The sequence below is a fragment of the Cystoisospora suis genome (assembly GCF_002600585.1).
Source record: "Cystoisospora suis strain Wien I chromosome Unknown contig_3965, whole genome shotgun sequence".
NCBI classification, from domain to species: Eukaryota; Apicomplexa; class Conoidasida; order Eucoccidiorida; family Sarcocystidae; genus Cystoisospora; species Cystoisospora suis.
The window spans coordinates 1-18,307 of NW_027156760.1; the positions used below are offsets into that span (position 1 = coordinate 1).

At 52.6% G+C, this 18,307-nt stretch overlaps 3 protein-coding genes across 3 annotated transcripts; 2 read left to right on the forward strand and 1 right to left on the reverse strand.

Moving 5' to 3' along the window:
- The first annotated feature begins 452 nt into the window (after positions 1-452).
- On the forward strand, positions 453-3,237 carry CSUI_007501 (histidine acid phosphatase superfamily protein). The gene has a single exon (XM_068067646.1). The coding sequence runs from the start codon at positions 821-823 to the stop codon at positions 2,735-2,737; it is 1,917 nt and encodes a 638-aa protein (XP_067920373.1). The 5' UTR covers positions 453-820; the 3' UTR covers positions 2,738-3,237.
- Positions 3,238-4,694: 1,457 nt separating this feature from the next.
- Positions 4,695-11,482, reverse strand: CSUI_007502 (coiled-coil domain containing related). The gene is made up of 5 exons (XM_068067647.1): positions 10,042-11,482; positions 8,761-8,842; positions 8,109-8,209; positions 6,336-6,624; positions 4,695-5,772 (listed from the first exon to the last, which is right to left on the reverse strand). Exons 1-5 carry the CDS (start codon positions 10,282-10,284, stop codon positions 5,261-5,263), a joined length of 1,227 nt encoding a protein of 408 aa, XP_067920374.1. The 5' UTR covers positions 10,285-11,482; the 3' UTR covers positions 4,695-5,260.
- Positions 11,463-18,040, forward strand: CSUI_007503 (coatomer protein gamma sub-unit). Its single transcript, XM_068067648.1, has 7 exons — positions 11,463-12,906; positions 13,731-13,901; positions 14,600-15,598; positions 16,055-16,186; positions 16,912-16,968; positions 17,374-17,508; positions 17,918-18,040. The coding sequence occupies exons 1-3, from the start codon at positions 12,193-12,195 to the stop codon at positions 14,951-14,953; spliced, it is 1,239 nt and encodes a 412-aa protein (XP_067920375.1). The 5' UTR covers positions 11,463-12,192; the 3' UTR covers positions 14,954-15,598; positions 16,055-16,186; positions 16,912-16,968; positions 17,374-17,508; positions 17,918-18,040.
- Positions 18,041-18,307: the final 267 nt, after the last annotated feature.

Here is an 18,307-nt window from a genome sequence, read left to right on the forward strand (position 1 = left end):
CAAAGCGCGGGCGTTACACCTAGCGTGTCGGTGCCCCGGTCAGTTGCTCAGGCGTGGAGTCTTGAGCTCTTGCACGGCCCCGGTTCCGACCGTCGCGAAACTGGAATTCTGTTCACCGCGTAAGTACAGGCAGCGCAAGAACGAGCGCAACGCCGCAGTTTATTTCTTACCCGCGACCGCCGCCGTTCAGCGGCGGTGACGTGGACTCTTTACAGGTGCTGCTGTTATTCCAGGCTTCAGCTGTTGCACATGGGATCCTAGTCCGTCAGGTTTTTAGTCCCACCTTGCCAATAGCCGCTCCTTTCCAGGAAAGATCTTGTATCCCTCTGCTCGGGCAAATGGATCGCGTCTAGCACGGCTACACTGAGCAGTATGCAACTTTGCGTGGCTTCGATGCTGCCGCGCACATCAGCCCCCGGAGTTCAGCGCGGTCCTGCCGGAGTAGTGTTGACGGGGTGTTGACGGAGGAAGCTGGTGATAGGCCATGATAGGCCACGCCCCGGTTCCGACCGTCACGAAACCTGGAATTCTGTTCACCGCCCAAGTACAGGTAGCCCGAACACGAGCGCAATGCCGCAGATTTATTTCTCCCCGCGACCGCTGTCGTTCACCGGTGGTGACGTGGACTCTCAACAGGTGCTGCTGTTACTCCACAGGGCCGGAGCCGCGGCTGGCTCGGGTTGACCTATAGACTTGCTTTCTTACTCGGCTGTGGTGCCCCTGTGAATGGACGCTCGCCTGGTCGCGAGAATCAGACACTTCCGAGACATTAGTTCCCGCATTTGTATTGCAACAGCTTTTCTGCCGACCGGGCCCCACAATGCATACGCCTTATAATACAGTCCTTTTCTTGGCCGCACTGGGCTGCCTGGCAACTGCAGATGGAGGGTCCCCTTCTCCTAGGACTTGTTGGTTGAACCCGGTCGGCACGGCCCCGTCCTACCCCGTCGCTGACACTATCAGTCCGGCAGCCCCACCTGCCCTGCCATCGGATTCTTCACTGTTCGATTTTCTGTTTGTTTTGCAACGCCATGGAGCGCGTGCTCCTCTGAAAGATACTGGGATATTTCCGGTCAGCGGGACTGCCATACACGGAGGCCAGCTAACGCCCCAAGGCGCTCACGAACTCCATGTGTCGGGAGAGGAGGTGCGGGAATATCTGGTCAATAGTGTGAGCGAGACATGCCGAATAAGGGAAAATCAAAATGCAGGCTATCCTGACAGTGCATGCGGCGTCGGCTCGCTTTCTCCGGATCGCGTGTTTGTCAGGGCTACCGCAGTGCCAAGGACGCACTGGAGCGCACTAGCTTTCCTCGAGGGCTTTTATAAGCTTCCATACGGCTGCGTCGTTTCTATAGAAGACCTTTCTCGGGAGACGGGTCGTGCCCATCCGACCCACAAGTGCGTGAGACTGGCTGTGAGCCTGGATGTGCAGGAGAAGTACGACAGTGAGGGCGAAGATGCAAGTACAGGTCCAGTAGAGCCCAGCGGCAGCGGCTTTCTCCCGAGATCCGAGGCTGATGTCGGCAGTACCTCCTTAAGAGTGGGAGGCGCAAACAACACTGCAGGGTCTCCAGGTACAATATGTGTGCATGCTCCGCACCTTCGGAGAGACGGCATCGCGGCTGGAATGACAGAAGCTAGCTCGACCGCAGAACTCCGGAGAGAGCTTGCCGCCGCGGCTGGCAGGGATGCCGATTGGATACCCACATCGGAGCGGACCAGGAGGGCGCTCGCGGTTGTATCGGAAGTGTTTCCGGAGACCGAGAAACTGGGAGCTTTCCAGTGGGTTTTGTGGGACAGGTTTCTCGCCGAGCGAGCCGCCGCACCAGAAGGGACAATGACGCCGTCAATGCGTCGGCTTTATGAGTGGGTCGCCGGAAGACAGCCACTCGTATCGGAAAAGGAGACAGAGGGTGCTTACGGGGAACTGCAGGCCAGGACACCCGCAGCGTCATTTGACCGGGCGGGAGCACCAGAGGTTGAGCCGTCGGTCGAGGATACCTATAAGGCGCTCCTTAGCGACATTGAGCACATGTATTACGTCGGCTTCCGGTTCAGGTACGGCACGCCGGATTACTCCTTCTTCTCTGCTTCCGGATTGATTCTGTTGGCTAACGGGATGCTCCGAGTGAAGGCGTATCGTAGGCTGGAGGATGTGGAAAGCTTGCGTCGAATCCTTGTACTTCTGGGGGGATTCAATGAATTGTTGGGTTACGATGAAGCGACGGCCGATACGACTGATTCGCTAGAGCGGGCGCTGGAGACTTTGGAGCGCCGCGTGAAGGAGCTGGAAATGATGTTATTCAGTGGTCACGATTCTATTATCATGTCATTCTTGGCATCCATCGGGGTTTTCGAGGAGGGGCTGCTTCCGTATGCCAGCAAAGTGTATATCGAACTGACGTCAGCTCCAGCTACCAACGGTCTTGACGTCGGTGGCATCTCAACTGCACGTGAGCAATACACCCCACAATCTTCTCTTGCAGATGTTGAATCTGGGTGGTGGCCAGAAACGTCCCATAGCGTTCGCCTTTTGTTGGGGAGGCCGGGACAGGCTATGCGGGTTTTGGCGCTGCCGTTCTGTACGGATAGCGAGAAACCGGGTGGTGCATGCCCTTTAGCTGTGTGGCTCCGTCACACATATGCTCGTATAGACGGGTTTGCTCTTCATCAGAGAGCTTCGTTTTTCAAGCATCTATGGAAGGCCATCAATGCAAAGCCGTACAGTGTATGAAATGGCACTTACACTGCTTACAGAGTATTGAAGCGCACGCCAGATCACAAGGTGGTCGGAGTGAATTTTCTCCCCTTCGGAAGACAGTTTAGGGGCATGGGCCCAGCCTTTGCTTTTGTCGCCCAGGGTCCCGGAATAGTCGCCGCACCAACTCCCTTTCGGTGCAGGCGCCAACTACCAGGGGTCATCTTGCCGACGGGCGGACCGCTGCACGATAAAGAAGAAAGCGCAGTCCGGACGGTGCAGTTGTTTCCTTACTGTCCGTGAAACGCATCTTCGCGAGGGGGCATGTGACGCTCTTTTTCTCCGGTGCTTCTGCCGTTCGTCGTAGTCCTGTTTGTCACAGACACTTTCTTTGTGGGCTCTCTGCCTAGAATCTGTCCAGGGGCTGCTATGGCGTCGGTGTGATGGGGATCGGGTTTCTCTATAGCCGGCCGTTGTTACGAGGTGAAGTCCCTGGAGCGGACGCACCTTGTCTGGAAAGGAGGAATCACTGAACGGATCTCTGTGAAGGACAATAGTGGGTTTTGTGGGACAGGTTTNNTCTTCCTCCTTCATTAGCAGTTTGGCCTTCGCCAAAAAAACTATCGAGCGTAACTGAGGTTTCCCGGCGAACCGAGGCTGCTTTGAATCGCCTAGTAGGCGGGGTGGCCAGAGTTGCTCCGCGCCACCGATAGCGGCACGGCAACTTCCCGTGGGAAGGAATTTGTGTGCTTCAATTTTGCTTGGCTACGCTCGGGGAGTAGAGCGGTACGACGTCAGTTCTTGTGTTACCTAGTTCCGGTCTTGTGCTCTCTGTTGAAGCACTGTGACCCACTTCTGAGAATTCAGAGAGGATAACCCCGTTTCCCTCTGCTCCGCAAGGCTGGGCACAGGTAGTGTAGCCTGGGGCCAGTCGCTGTTACCTCTGTACGTGAATTGTAGGCACTAGAGTTGGGTAGCCAACAGCAGAGTTCAGTACCCAATGCCCGCAGTGCACGACCTCAAATAGCCCGGGAAGGCGCAGAGGTTCAGCGAACTAGATCTCCAGTCAGGGTATGATCATGTAGGGGTAGCCGGTGAGGACCAGTGGTAAGTATGCTGCCTATGACCAACCACACCACGGAGCGTTGCAAAACGGGGTTACTAAACTGTCTACATTTTATTGCTGAGCACAGTGATCCGCTCGAACTTTCGGCACTGGACAACCAGGCACTACGCAGACGCTTTGGGCCGTGTCGAGGGGACCTCGTTTGTGGTTACTTGGCGCTTGCGGATCTGTCCGGGGCCGACCGCGGTGGAGCCTTGGAACTTTGGGACACCGCTGTAGCCGATCGCCACTTCGCCTTCGACGATTGGCTGCGTCGAGAAGAAAGTTCTAGTAAGCTTTCATCTTCCTCGGTGTAGCGCACTTACCGGTGTGCCGGTACGGGGATTTGGGACGACATAGAACGGATCGACAGCGTGTATTTGCGTCGTGGCGATGTCCGGAAGAATCTGCGGGATAGCTGATGTTCCAGTGTGTCTGGAAGCCGAGGCGCGTGATTCTAGATCTCCCGACTCTTTGAGATGTGTTCGAGGATGACTTGTCCTTTCGAATTCTCGGAGTGGGGTGGTCGTTACCAGCAGAGAGCGAAGTTGGTTTTGCTCACTGCGATGTGTCTGCGAACGTGGAAATCCTCTGGCGACTGGTGTTCTCACTAGGCCCGTGCAGTAGCCACTTACGTAAACTTTTCTTGGGGTGCTTCGGCGCGTCACGTCTAGCAAGGGATTGGACCTGAACTGTCATGAACTAGAACGCGTTGCCAGCAGAAGAGAAGAGTTCCTGAGTCAGGGAAGCTACTGCACGAGGGAGAGGATCTCGTGGAACAGCCTGTGGGCACACGAACCCCGGGGTGTGCGCCACATTTCCGTTAGGAAAGTAACACTAGCTTCGCAGACCGACCCCTTCTCTTGGGTCTAGAGGAGAGTTTCGCGATTCGACGAGTGCTCAAGTTCTGACAGTAGCGGATGACAGTGCACAACTAATCAACCGGTCGTCACAGGTCCCGCAGGTCAAAACCGAGAACTTGTACCATTGTCATCTTTGCGCGAGACTGAGCTCTTTCTGAGTTGTGAGTGGCGAGTGAGTCGCGCACTGGTAGACGGTGAGAGATAGGGACGAGCGCTAACGGTGAAGAATTAGAAAGGAATTCAGCTGATCTCTGGAAACTGCACAAGTGATTTTCATTCAGCCTTCATACGCCCCGGCTTCAAACTGACTGCGTCGTTCATGCTTAACTCAACCTAATATTTTTTTGCGTTTTCCTTTACGCGTTCTACAGTTGGACACCATCCGCGCACAAAACGGACGATCCAGTATGGCCGAAGTGTCGGAGTATTTCGTATTACAGTCTTTCCGCTTTACTCTTGTGTACACCTCCAGGAATTTCCGCCTGATTGAGTCGTTTCTTTCTGTTCATCTGCTCTGGGTGACCCGCCCCACTCTCAAACTTTGTTCGAAACCAGCACCTCCTCGTCGTCGTTTTCCTTCAGTCGCTGGTGCTAGACAACCTTCTGCTCAACCTTCGTCTCTCTTTCTTCGGCGTCTTTTTCTTCCTCGCTGGATGGTGAGGAAGCGTAGCCTACAAACATATCGGAGACGCTCTCCGATTCGTCCTTCTTCTTCACAATGAACTTCGGAACACACCCTGTTACAGCTGTCAGCATGAACATCGATCGCGAAGCCGCCGAAGACCCCGGGATTGTCGTACGCGCTCCCGATTGCTTGGAAGCCCGTTCGCCACTAAGGTGTTCCTGCTGTTCACAGCTGGCACTGCAGTCATTCGTATGCAACCTAGAGATACGAGGACTTCCTTCTTCACTTCTCCTTCCTGGACCAGAGCTGTCACTTCTGCTACTCTTGGCAGACGGAGAAGAACCGCCACGACGGTCTACCGGAGGCACTGCTGAATCTCCGGAGGATGACGAACGAGATGCACGAGCAGCCGAGGGTACATCAGAGCGAGTTAACGGAGAGGAAGTATCGCCTGAGCGGTGCTCCGCCTCTTCCACACCTGCGCGAACGTTTGAAGGAAGGACCACAAGTAACAAGTCGTGAGACGCATCTCGTGCCAAAACGCGAGGAGCCCGGCGTACGGGGACCACTCCTCGGAGCAGATCAAATTTCTGGGCCGAGAAAAGAGTCTCCCCTGTCCCATCACGCTAGGAAGGAATGCCAGCGCATTCCTTGCCATTGTGAGCGCATCATAACGTTAGCGAATGTGGTCGGACCGGGAAAAGGCTCCGTAGAAAAGCAGCTATGCACGCACCCTCAAGGTCTCTAACTGCGATACTACCACATTCACCGAAAAGGATGCAACTTCAACCGACGTCATACAGACCCAAGACGTGACCCGACCTCCCCGCCACAGGAAAACTTTCTCCCTGCTATGGGTGAGTGAACGCGAGTTGCAGGGATGCTGGTCCTTCGGACCAGAAACCGTGTTGCTCCTCGGCTGGAACGAAACAAGACCAGAACGGTAGGACAGTAATCTGGACCGGGGGCTGCTAATCCTGTTCGCCCCACCTGCGAAGACGCACGGCTTTCACCCGCTACCCTTGCCGCACGTTAGCGTACCTTCATCATCATCACTCTCGCCTTCTTCTCGTTGACGCAGCTCACGTTGTGTCTCCATGAACCTCATAAGCTCAGTTCTCTCGTAGTCATCCCAGTCTTCCCCAGCCTCTTTGCTGACTTCGTTTTGCTTCAGAAATTGCAGTGCGTGTTCTGTGGCAGCCTCGCGATCCACTAGTCTTCGGTTCATCTTTCGTAACTCCTCCAACTGCTCCATCGCAGCGAGCTCACTCTGCACATTATACGTCTTTGCTTCAACTTGTTTCATGCGATCCCCCTCGAGTTCTTCCTCCTGATTAAACAAAAGAGGCATACAACAAACCACTACACTGCGACGACCGTTGTGTACCAGTGACTCCTTCGTAGAAAGACAAATACAAGAACCTGTTGACACTACTAATAAGCGGACGTCGGGAACTACAGACACGGTATGTGTATCAAGGCGACTCCCACGGGCACGGACCGTTCAGCGGGAAAATCCGCGCACCTCCAGGAGCGTCGTTTCCACGGAAGAAATCTAAAAGACCACTCCCGTTGCGCAAAATCTCCTCCGTTTCACGCCAGACACGTGGCCCGGACTCGAATTCATAGAGATGCAGTGCGCTGAAGTGACTGTACGACAAGGTGTGTCCACACATCCAGCCCTTGCCTACCCCCCTCGGTTGCCTCTTGGACGACCTGGCATCCCGGCATACAAGTAGGTTCGCGAAAACGAACCATGCCTGGGTTCTGACTCAGCTGGAGATATCCCTGGCTCAGCTCCGAACACACGTGACTACGAGACTGTGCGATAAGTCACTCGCACCCTTGCTGACGCCATCCCAAGCCAAACGGCAGGCCAGGACGCCCGAGACAATGTGTATCTGCATGCATGGCGTTGTCGGGGCTGTTTTCAGCCGCTCGCTGATATCCGAGGGCATGACCCCGGAGAACCTTTCTTCACTACTCCTTGAAAGCTTCACCCATCAAGCTAAGTACATCCACAAACTGTATGATGCAGGGCCCCGGTGGGCGCTTACACAGCAGTCTATCTACTTGATCCCGTGCAATTTCCGAAGGGCAAATGCTGAAACTTCTTGAGCTCAGTGCTACTGTCAACATCGAGCACACATGGTGTTTGCGGCATCTCCTCCGAGAGACACTACTCTCAACTTGCCATAGACAGAAAGCCCAGCCCCAGGCTCTCTTGCGCACTCTCATCTCCCTTCCGGCACCTCGTCTAGAGAGCGCCAGCACCGGAGAAAAGCAAGAAAAAAGTCACCAAAACTACTGAGATTCATATTTGACCAGCATGAAAAGCAAACCCAACACGCACTTGCTGTCCTTCTGTTTCGCTGCAATTACTTCTTCGTCTCCCAGAAATTCAATTTATACACACACTGTAAGATGGAAGAACAGGCGAGGAGACAAAAAGACACAGAAGAACGGTGTAGGCGTCAGCGCAGCCAAAAGCACAAGTACGGCTTTTGTTTGTACACATTGGTAAGAACCGCTTTTGGATGGTAACACGTTCCCAGCACAGTCTCATGGTGTCGGGTGGAGGCGAGGGCGCACTCTTATCCGGCCCTTGTGAGCCAAATAGAAGGCGCTAGCGCACATACAGCGAAAGAAGCGTAATTCCATGTTAAACAGCTCGGAAAAGCGTCTTCACTAGACTCACAGGTAACCTGGTGAAGCCGAGCTTCCTACTCCGGGAAAAACGGCATCACCTGAGATAGTTTGTTAGGTACTTGCAAACACAAGGGGGAGAAACAGAGCTCATCAAACTGCACCTACCCTTTTCTTCCTCAGTCTCTCCTCCGCCAACTGCTGATCTTTCATGGGGTCGTAGGTTCTTGTGCCTCCCCACTCCAGCACGTAGTCTCCGTTCTTTGGATCTAAACAAAAAATCGTGAAAAAACATGAACAGGTCAACATACAGAGAAAACAGTCGGCAATCCTCGAAACTCGCTTGTCGCAAAAGTCTCCTCTCAAGTCCGTGAAGATACACATATGTATGTGCACTTGTGTGTAGGTGAATATGGATGCAAGCATACGTGAACAGATGAACCGAAGAAAAACAACGGCGCAGCAGTGCAGGTGTCATTTGTCCTTCGCTAACCAATCGGCTGGCCTTCCTTTACGAAGGAAAAAATTACATGTTCATGAGATGCTGTTCGAATGCGGAAGTGTCCCCTCTCCGGACCTACGGTATTGTCGACCAGATGCAATGAGAACTGAGTCTTGCTTATCAAACCGATAGTCGCCCTCCTCCTGTCTCCAGATGAGTATAAACCCCCAATATCGCTTCTACAAGAATGCTCGGACTCAGGAGGAAGACAGCATGGCGACTCAATCGTGTCGAACCTAGAGAGTCGACCTTAATAAACGAGGAGATATCGCTGAAAGTCGACCCTTTTGCATGCAAGTCTACATACCGACTTCCCACCTGTTTTGAAGCAGATTTCTCCTCGGCAGTTCGGACACCGCCCGTAGAATCGCCATTTTGCAATCCCCAAGTAGTCCTCTCCCTGAAGTCAGAACCGCGCAATTACATACATAGGATCTACATCGAGAATTGAAGAAACGACAGTATCGATTGGTCTTCTGCCAAGGAGGAAAAAGAGAACAATACGCGCCCACGCCTGTACCAGGAGGGAGGGTTTGAAATGTTTCGAAAAAGGAGAAAGAAGTAGAAAGCCACCTTAGAGACGACTCCGCGAAGGCCCTATCTCAAAAGAAAATAACTACTCAGAGGTGGCTGTTCCGCCGTAGAAAACACCTCAGACGTCCGGACGCAAACAATTGGGGATCAGGGGCCGCCCACAGAGACAGAGCAAGACTCTTCAACACACTATAAAGCGGTGACACGTGTACAGACAGCAATTCATTCGAGGTCTGAAGAACATGGTACGACACAGTTCGCGTGAATGATGGGACGGCCCCATCAAAATGCAGTACAGTTCATAACAGGAAACACACGACAAAGAAAGAGCTGCTTGGCCCAGTGCAGAGGGCTGCTGAAGATAGCCAAGCATACGTAGGTGCCAGAGGAAGCACCTTGCGAAGCTCAGCGAAAGAGGCGCCCCTGATAGCTGGCCACAAAGCACGCTGTGACAACGAGTGGCGATGTTAGAGAGGCGATCTACGCAGCCATGCAGCCATCCGAATATAGGACGATACCCCGTGCTGGAGAGGCTACAACGGGACGGTAGCTATACCCCTTCAACCTCTCTCACAAACAGGAAAGCTGATAGAGCGGCTAAGAGTATACGCAGAATGGAACCGACTCACAGTACAGAAGGTATTGTGTGATGCTGTACTCCACGCTGCGTTACCATACGTAACGACGCCTGCCCCCCAAGGAAGAGACTTCAGGTACGCCAGCCGTCACAACAAGCACTGCACACAGGTAGACCGTAGGCCCTGAGGAGAACATGTTCATATGATGAATACACGCGCGTCCACGCTGATCTGAGGAGTTCCGTAGGAACTTCAAGAAAATCAAGCCACGTTGGAAATGAATCTAGGCAAATCAGAGATGTCGAATGAAGCAGAAAGGATACATACATCCGCCCATGCACTTCCTTTTCGCTCGCCTCTACTCTCGGAACGGCTTCCAACAAAGCCGCTTACGGGCACATAGGAATGCTCTACGGTACCAAAGAAGTAGCATGTCTAAAAGAGATAACGAGACGCCAAAGAGACAATACTGGAGAAGTGAGAATACCTGGACTCTCTCAACTCTCGAGTTGAACTTCGTGCCGACGTACACGAACTCGCGACAAGAAGCACACTGAAGAGTGAAGGGAAACATCATGCGGACATTCATGATTCTACTCATGCCCGTCTGTCTCCTTTTTTTTCCATATTGAAGCTCCTTCGCTTTGTTCAGGACACGCTTCTTCTTCTGAAGCACTTCAAAGTCGAAGTCGGGTGGATAGTACTTCACCAAAACCTTGCGGTCCGCCATGTTGGAAACGAAGAATGAGCTTGGAAGTGGCTGGTTAATGTGTTTTCTCTTGGGTAAAGAGAAACATTCCCTTTTCTGAATGAAGTGTTTTGAAGCACTGAAAGGCAGCGAAAGTAGGGAGTGCTGCTCACGAGAATGAGGGTGATAGGGGGCGATTTCTCCTGAACGCTGCGCAGAAGAATGGCCAAACAAAAGCTGATACGGAGGGTGGACCACGTCAAAAGAACTTTGGTGGGGGAAGACTACAACATAAAAGCTCTGTTTGCTTGGACGCCTTGCAGAAGAGTCATTCCGTACAATAGAGAAAGAGGAAGTCAAGAGGAGAAAACTGGTGACTGGGTACTGAAAAAAACACCACGCAGGTGCCACACGGGCGCAGGGAAGCCTCGGGGCGCGCGCGGAGGAGACGAACGAGCAAGATAAAGAAACTTGCCAGAAAGAAGAGCAGATCGCATTGACTTTAAGTTTACTGAGACTCCTAGACACGGAGAGTCAATGGTGGCCGATTCCGCGATGATTCGAGCAAGACTTCGTAAGCGGTGCGTGACATACAGGGAACACTACTGAAAGAGTTTCGTCCTGGAGAACTCTAGTCCATCCCTTAAGCAAAGGCGATGGGAGGTAAAGACAGGGGACCTGCTTAGAAAGCAACTCAAGCGTTGCTGGGTGAAGGTGTACGGAGAAGGAAAAAGAAACCGAGAGCCCTTGTCTTCTTCCGTAGCGCGACCGTGTCCGAGTGTCTGGCCCCAAACACGAAGGGAGCGAGGCGTTGAAGTAGTAACACGAAGAATCCCTGCCGCAAAAAGTCCGTAGCGAGCGTCCTGTACACGCCCAGCGTTGCGAAAACGGTGAGTCAGAGAAACTCAAGGACCCCCGGGACCAAAAAAAAGCGCTCTCAGCAGCAGACCGGCATGGGGTCTCACGGGAAACCTCAGAACTGAGCAAGCGATCAGTCTAGACTTGCCTCGACGCCAGCGTCAAGAAAGAAAGCAAAGCAGGACAAAGAGTTAGCGTTTAAGGAATGGCAGTGTTTCAGTTTGACTGTCTTAGACGGAGACAATCAGATGGTAACAAGAAATACTGTTGCATGCATGCTTGCATCGAAGGGAAGATGCCGGGAGGGAAGTCAAAGAAACGAACAGTGAGAAGCCCCGGCCAGCCTTCGAACACATGCCACTATTCATACTCTCCATCCATCAGTGCGCAAGCTCCCAAGAATCTGTTCGCCATGTCTCTGTCTGCACGTCGTTGACAGTGAAGGCGGCGCGAGCCGGTCGACGGCCGATTCATTTACTATAAACCTGTACTTGCCGACTGCCCTCTTTCAGAGGGACACTCTACTTGCATCGTTTTTCTCCCTTCGCTTCTCGTGGCAGACAGTGAGCTGGGGGTTCTCCTCGAGCGGTCAATTGTTAGCCCGTCCGTGTCACCAGTCACCATGTCCGCTTTCGCATGTCTTGTCGAGTCAAGCCAGCTTCCTGGAGGCCTTGCTTTTGAGGCAAAGTTACTCGGAACGACAATCATTCTTAGATAAGATTTTGGAGTATTGTGCTTCTTGGACTATGGTGCGCGCTCTGTGGTCCTAGCTCAACAGTAGCCGCCGGCGTGCTGTCTTTGTTGAAAAATCTTCCTCTATACGCTCCACAGCCTTCGTGGAACTTCAAGTCTCCCCGCTGGTCTCCTTCGTTGGTCCACCCAGACTTTCACTGTTCTCAAACTTCTGTTTCTACCCTACAGCTCGTTAATTTTCAGCATCCAGTAGGTTCCCTGCTGTTCGGTATGCAATACACTTGGCCGGCAATACCTCGTCGCCTCCTAGGCTGTGCGTTCTTTCTTAGTTCGTGATTCCAGTTTCACGAAGTATTAGTCTTCTGTTGCTGTCTTCTCATGTTGACATGTCCTTAGGGAATGCTCGAGGGGGCCAGTCCCCCGTACACACCTGTTTGCGATTCCCCTTTTCCATCTTTTTTTCACATACCTTCTGCAGGAAGAAGGCTTTTATCCTTCCTAGGAGCAACACGGTGTGATTTTTTAGTTGTTCCGCTTCTTGCCTATCTCGGATTGGCCTTGCCGCTGGTGATTTTTTTTTTATCCCCTCGGCCCTTTTCTTCCGTGAGGTATGCTTCTTCTCCTTGCGTTTGTACTTCAAGTGAAGTGCTGAGGTTTCCTCCAGTCGACATCGGTCTTTGCTTGCTTCTTTCTCGTCCCATCAGCATGCTTTCCCAGTTTTATGTTTTGTCTCCCCGGGGAGACTGCCTGATCACAAAGGACTACCGCAACGATGCTCCGAAGGGCGCTGCGGAGATTTTCTACCGTCACGTAGCTTTCTGGCAGTTCCCCTCATCTTCCTCCTCGGCCGATTTTTCCTCGACAACAGGAGGGAGCGGCATACATAAAACCATGGCTTGCTCCAAAGGAGGGCTTACTAGTGGAGGCACGCTGATGATGATGAACAGGGGCGGCGGGAGTGGAGCCAGTGAGGCATCTCCTCTGTTCTGTGTCAATGGCGTTACATTTGCTTTCCTGAGGCGAAGTGGATTATACTTTGTCTTGACCACCCAACAGAACCCTTCTCCCGCATTGCTATTTGAACTCCTTCATAGACTGACGAAAATCATTCAGGTAGGCTCAAAGATGAGGGCCCTTTGCCGCACTCTCTGTAACAGTAGAAAGGAAAATCAAGGTCGCGGTTCTCGTACCTGTATTCTTGTTCTCTCGACCAGTATGTCCTACGCTGGACTGCATGGTGAACTCAGGAGAGTAACAACAGGATACACAGACAAAGACGGGGGTGGGTCGCTCTGATGAGGGCCGGGGCTTAAAAAGTGTCCACTCAGATATTAAACAGGTTCCAGGTTGCCAATGAATGTAGGGTAGCCATGGCTGGGGTCTGGCGGGTGAGACAGGAAAGAACTGGGACAGGATTCGGAGGCGTGGCAATGCTCTCCGTGTAATCTGTGAGAGAAGTAGAGGTAGATATGTATGAGTGAAGAAGGAACTAAAGGAAAGATGAAGCTTCAGGCAGAAGGTCTTTAAGCGGACAAGTGTGAAAAGACGTGTAGGAGTTACAGACGACAGACTCGCTTCATGCAGAAAGGGGGGACGACACGGAGATTAACAGAGCATTTGCTCAAGGAGGTGTAGGGCAGAGCGGGACAAGAAATTAAGGAAACTCCGAAATGAAATTTTCTGCAGGAGAAGGTTGTTCGTACAGACTGGATTCGTGCATCGACGAGTCACCAGAAGAAAGCGAAGTTCTCCGGTAGTGCTCACATGGCTAGGATGTCGTTATATTGAACAAGGCTGGATTCGTCTCTAGTAGTCACACAGAAGACCAAGGAGTTGACGGAAGGAAGGAGTCGGCTCTTCGCGGAACAGTTCGGAAAACGAGGGATTTTCGCTTTCCTCCTCACGTGTAGAGTGTGCTCTCGCGGTTGTTTTGGTAGGATTTCTGCGGAGTTTTGAACGAGGAAGCGATACGGAAGAACTTTGTTATGATCTACGAGCTCCTTGACGAGATCATTGATTTCGGCTATCCCCAGCTAACCTCTACTGAGTCACTGAAGTCATCCGTGTACTCTGAAGCTGTTGTTGTTGACCCACCCCCAGTTACCCACGTAAGAATCTTCTTCTATCTCTTTTCCCTATCTTTAATTTCGACCGAAAAACAATGCAGCTTTGCCACGGAGTGAACTACATACTCCTTCAGATGCAGAAGACAGTCATCGAACAGGCAGACCGGAAAATGCAATTCCATCGGATGACCAACAAAGCTTGAGGTGGCACCGCGCAGGCTACGGGAGAAGGTTGCAGTATTGTATTCAGGTTGCTCTCCCTCACAATCTCTCCCGGGTGTAGCATGCAGGCGGTGTTTCCCGGCTTCGCGGAGCCGTTAGCTACAAGATTATTTGCAAGCCTGTCTGTCTTTTCCGTGCTGTTACACCTTCTCCTTGTCCGGCCATTTGGCCCCTTGTTAGATTGAGAGTACCGTCCCCGACATCTGCGTTAAACTACTGGAAGGCGTTAGATGAAAGCGCGGGCTTCTCTTGTCTTCTCCTTACTCGGTATACGCGTGACTGGCTGGGAGTGCAGCTCACTGCGGAATTTCATGATGTGGACGGTGTACTGTAGGGAGAAGTTTCTCTTTTGCTTGGTTTGACGAACATGGCTAGCAGGACTCGGCCCTTCGGTCTAATGGAAGGGTTTCTTCTCTTCTAAGCTCAGCTGTCTTTCCAAGCTTTTTATTTGGTCGGCCCGTCGGACGTATCAGAGAGCAAAGCTGGTTTGCGGTCTCTTCTATTGATTTGGTTTCCAGCAGCTTGCTTCGAGTCTCTCGACGCTTACCAGCTTGGCACCAAAGACGGTTCCGAGCAATGCCTCCCATCGGCCTGTAGGTGCCACAGCCGCGGAAGGACTGCGAAGTGTTGGGGGTCTTGGAGTTCGGGGTGTACGTACAGCTGTCGGTAGACAGAGAAGGAGCGAGATTTTTGTTGATGTGCTGGAGCGTCTCACGGTTGTCCTTAGCTCGGATGGGAGCGTTGTCAACGCTTCATTGGATGGAAGCATTCAGATGAAGAGCTACCTCGATGGCAAATACCTACTCAAGCTGGCTTTGAATGACGATGTTGTTCTGGTAAATCAGGGTGCAGGTAAGAAGGAAAGTTCGTGAGTACTGCGGGCTTTTTGTTGACTTCCTTTTTGCTTGTACATTTCTTGGAGATGCACTCCGACAACACTTTGCTTACTTTTCTCAGATACGAGACTCAGGTGCGGCGAATGAGCATACGATGCTACCGCACTCCTACCACTGTGTGGGGCTGTGGTTTGCAGCTCTACCGTGCTGGCAGTCGTCGGGACAGTGGTGCAGTTTGACAGTGGACATTGCGCACTGATGCTACGTACACGCAGACCCTGTCGCAGCGGCACGCGTGTACTCCTAGCGAGCTATCACTGGAAGCGTTCTTTAGCAGCGCCGTCGGGTAAACATGTGGTTCTCTCTTGTTTATGTACACTCGCAGCAATGCTAAGACAGGTTGGCCGCTGTCCTTGTTCTTCTTTTCCACGCTGTATAGAAAGCTCCGCGAGTCTCTACCCACGTGGACAAATGGGGCCTAGCGGTTCTTCAAGTATGTGGGTTGATGCATGCAATTTCCATGAGTGCGTGGACCTCGCGGAGTTCGATGTTAACCAACGCGTTTTGACGTTCGTGCCTCCCGACGGTGAATTCGTCTTGATGAATTACCGAGTCGCTCATTGCCAGGCAGTTCCCTTCAGAATATTTCCTTCTATTGACTGGAGGCCTGACCAAAGCAAGGTGAGAAGATGTAGCCTGAAAAGGCCCACGTCTTTTATTGGGGAGTTTTTTCTTCTTCTTCTGCATAGATCGCCAGTCAACAACCGCCACATGTCAGCTTTCTCGAGATTGCCACAGTGTACTCAACCAGTCCCTTTATGTCTTTGAGTTGCTTCGAGTCGAAGCACCGATGTCTGACACATATACTTTTGTGTATCTGCCAGGGACAAAATTTGCAGTTGCGGGCCGCTGTCGGAGGGTAGCCACGAGTTTTTGTCGGAAGAATGTCGCGTTGTTTTCCAGGGGGTGGCAAGCTTCGTCAGAAGTCGTGGCGGTGTGAAACTTTTTCTGCTACGTTCGCGTGGAGCGCGGCCAAATCAGCACAGGCCGTGTTTCGCTTTTAGAGCGCGGTGGTAGTACAGGTGGCTGCATGCTTCATCGGGTGTTCGTTTGGTCTCTGATCCTTGGATCATTCAGGGTGAGCTAATGGTCAAAGTCAAGGCAGACATCCCGGAACAAACGTATGCGGCGAGCGTGTCCATCTCTATTCCTCTCCCAAAGAGCGTCATCGCGTGCTCTCTTGACCTGTTCCCCCCAGTCCCTCTACAGGTGAGTTTCTGTGACTTGCTGTCCCTTTTCCTGGTGCGCACACCGTGTCATCGTTTCTTCGTCTGACTGGTGCGGCGTGTCTCGGGACCACGGTGGAGCACATGTTTCCAACGAAGCTTGTCTGCCCATCAGACCGCCTGACTCTTTAGCGACGGAGACAGAAGCGAGTCATGCACTGCAAAACTATAGTGAGTACTTCCGAGTTTAGTGTTCTCAGATTTTTTGAGCAGCTCCGAACCCCTCACACCTCCAATGCGCTACTCTGCATCACCCGTGGCAGAGAAACTGCAGATTACTGACGGATGAGACAGAATTTGTACCATGACACACGAGCTGGCGGTCAGGGATTTCTCCCAAGTGTTTACCAAACTGCTTCAGAGCACGGGTCTCAGGCCCGGGGACACGGTGAAAGTCACAGCTCTACCCACGTGAGAGTTCGAATCTCTCTGGGCGTTATATTGTATCTTGTGTTTTGGGGGAAGCAAGGCTCTCGGGCCACAGACTGGGCAGTAGGGAGGCCGCACCAAACCACAGCGTGGGTGCTGTGCGGCATTACGTACGTCATCTGCCGATGAACAGGCGAGTTTGTGAAGGCCCCGTCCTGGTCTCCATGCGTAGCACGGATCTCAGGCGTTCGCGCCATTCGTTGACTGGTGGTCCCAGTCTCCCCGCGTAAGCCAGTTCCTGAAGTGTAATTTCTGCACATCTGTTTGCTGTGGGTGCAGTCGGCTGAATTTCTTGCAACTGAGAAGCGGCTGGTATGGAATATTCGAAAGTTCCACGTAAGTCACGTCTACTTGTTCTACCAGACTTCCTTTAAGTCCTCTCAAGTTACGCGACCCGCATTCCGGGGCGCTGTTGGCTTCGCGGCCGCGTACCACAGCTCGCTGCAGGCTGATGTGCCGTATGTCTGCGGTGCTCAGATGCCCGTATTTCCTGTCTTGCCTTAGCGCTTCACTATACCGCTCTTATGGGAGTTCGCAAGCAACGACACGCCGCTTGCGGATTCCATCCCATGAAGACCGAAGAGCTGGCTTTTCTGTCTTATGATCGTGGCATCCAGAAAGAGACGGCGCCTGTCGATCAGAAGGCGCCCCGACTCCTGCAGACGCCGCCAGCTTGAGAACAAGTTATGGCTTTGCCTTATCAGCCTGCTTGTTTCTGTGGGAGTGTCTTCTGTTGGGCAGGGCGGAGCAGAGATGACTATGCGGGCGCGATTCACTTCTTCTTTCCCCCCTGGCGCGTCTGCAGCGTATCGTAAAGAGTTCGGCCCCATCAGCATGACATTCGAAATACCGATGTTCAATATATCGAATCTTCAGGTAGGTCTTGCGCCCTAGCGTGCGTTAGACGGCAGACACTCAGTCGGATCAAAAGAATTTCCTGTGCGCAGTTCAACCAGCGGAGATGGTCTTCGATCGTCGAGGAGTTCGTATGTACTGTTTCGCGTGGAAAAACTGCTCCAATTGCACGGAAGCATGAATGCGCTGTGTTGGCTCGTGTGTCCCTCACGGTCGCCCGCTTGGAGCATGCCGAAGTCACCAACAGTGGCCTGTACTTTTGTCACCCGTTTCCCTGTGTTGAAGTCTCGCTTGCTCCACAGTTGCGTAAACATAGGTTCGGTTGCGCAGTATTTCCTTGTACGGATTGGAGTAGAGCAGGGCCACAGGCAGGTGCCTCCGAGATAACATGCACCAGAGAAGACCTCTGTGCTGCGATGCGTTTTTCCAGGTGCGATATTTGCGGATCGCCGAGAAGAATGGAGGGGCAAGCCCATTTCGCTGGGTGCGTTACGTCACCCAGTCGTCTTCGTACATATGCCGCGTTTGACAGTCTTTAGTCCGCTTCCCGAGTGTGCGTACGTGCAACGGAGCCGCGTGCAACACTCTCACAACGCATGTCGGCTCGCCAACTTCCGCAAAATTTGCGTTCTGCAGCCACGCTGTCATGTCGATGTTACCAAGGTTTTTTGGCTCGTCGCAGTAGCATATCTGGATCGAGCAAGTACTGCCAACAACTGGAGGTATTGGTAGATGAGAGAGAAGGTCCGCAGGCCTAGTGCTCAGGAGGCAACAAAAGGATGAAGTGCTGCCGGTATACCAAGAAAGGGGTTGAGCCATA

What these genes read in the sequence shown, in the direction of transcription:
- CSUI_007503 (XM_068067648.1), top strand. Translation starts at nt 12,193, where the DNA reads ATGCTCGAGGGGGCCAGTCCCCCGTACACACCTGTTTGCGATTCCCCT. An exon ending in GACTGACGAAAATCATTCAG is followed by an intron (nt 12,907 to 13,730) that starts GTAGGCTCAAAG and finishes TTGTTTTGGTAG; the next exon opens with GATTTCTGCGGAGTTTTGAA. An exon ending in ACCCACCCCCAGTTACCCAC is followed by an intron (nt 13,902 to 14,599) that starts GTAAGAATCTTC and finishes TTTGGTTTCCAG; the next exon opens with CAGCTTGCTTCGAGTCTCTC.
- CSUI_007501 (XM_068067646.1), top strand. Translation starts at nt 821, where the DNA reads ATGCATACGCCTTATAATACAGTCCTTTTCTTGGCCGCACTGGGCTGC.
- CSUI_007502 (XM_068067647.1), bottom strand. Translation starts at nt 10,284, where the DNA reads ATGGCGGACCGCAAGGTTTTGGTGAAGTACTATCCACCCGACTTCGAC. An exon ending in AGAAATCTGCTTCAAAACAG is followed by an intron (nt 8,210 to 8,760) that starts GTGGGAAGTCGG and finishes TTTTTTGTTTAG; the next exon opens with ATCCAAAGAACGGAGACTAC. An exon ending in CGAGAGTGATGATGATGAAG is followed by an intron (nt 5,773 to 6,335) that starts GTACGCTAACGT and finishes ACGTTCGCGCAG; the next exon opens with GTGTGGAAGAGGCGGAGCAC.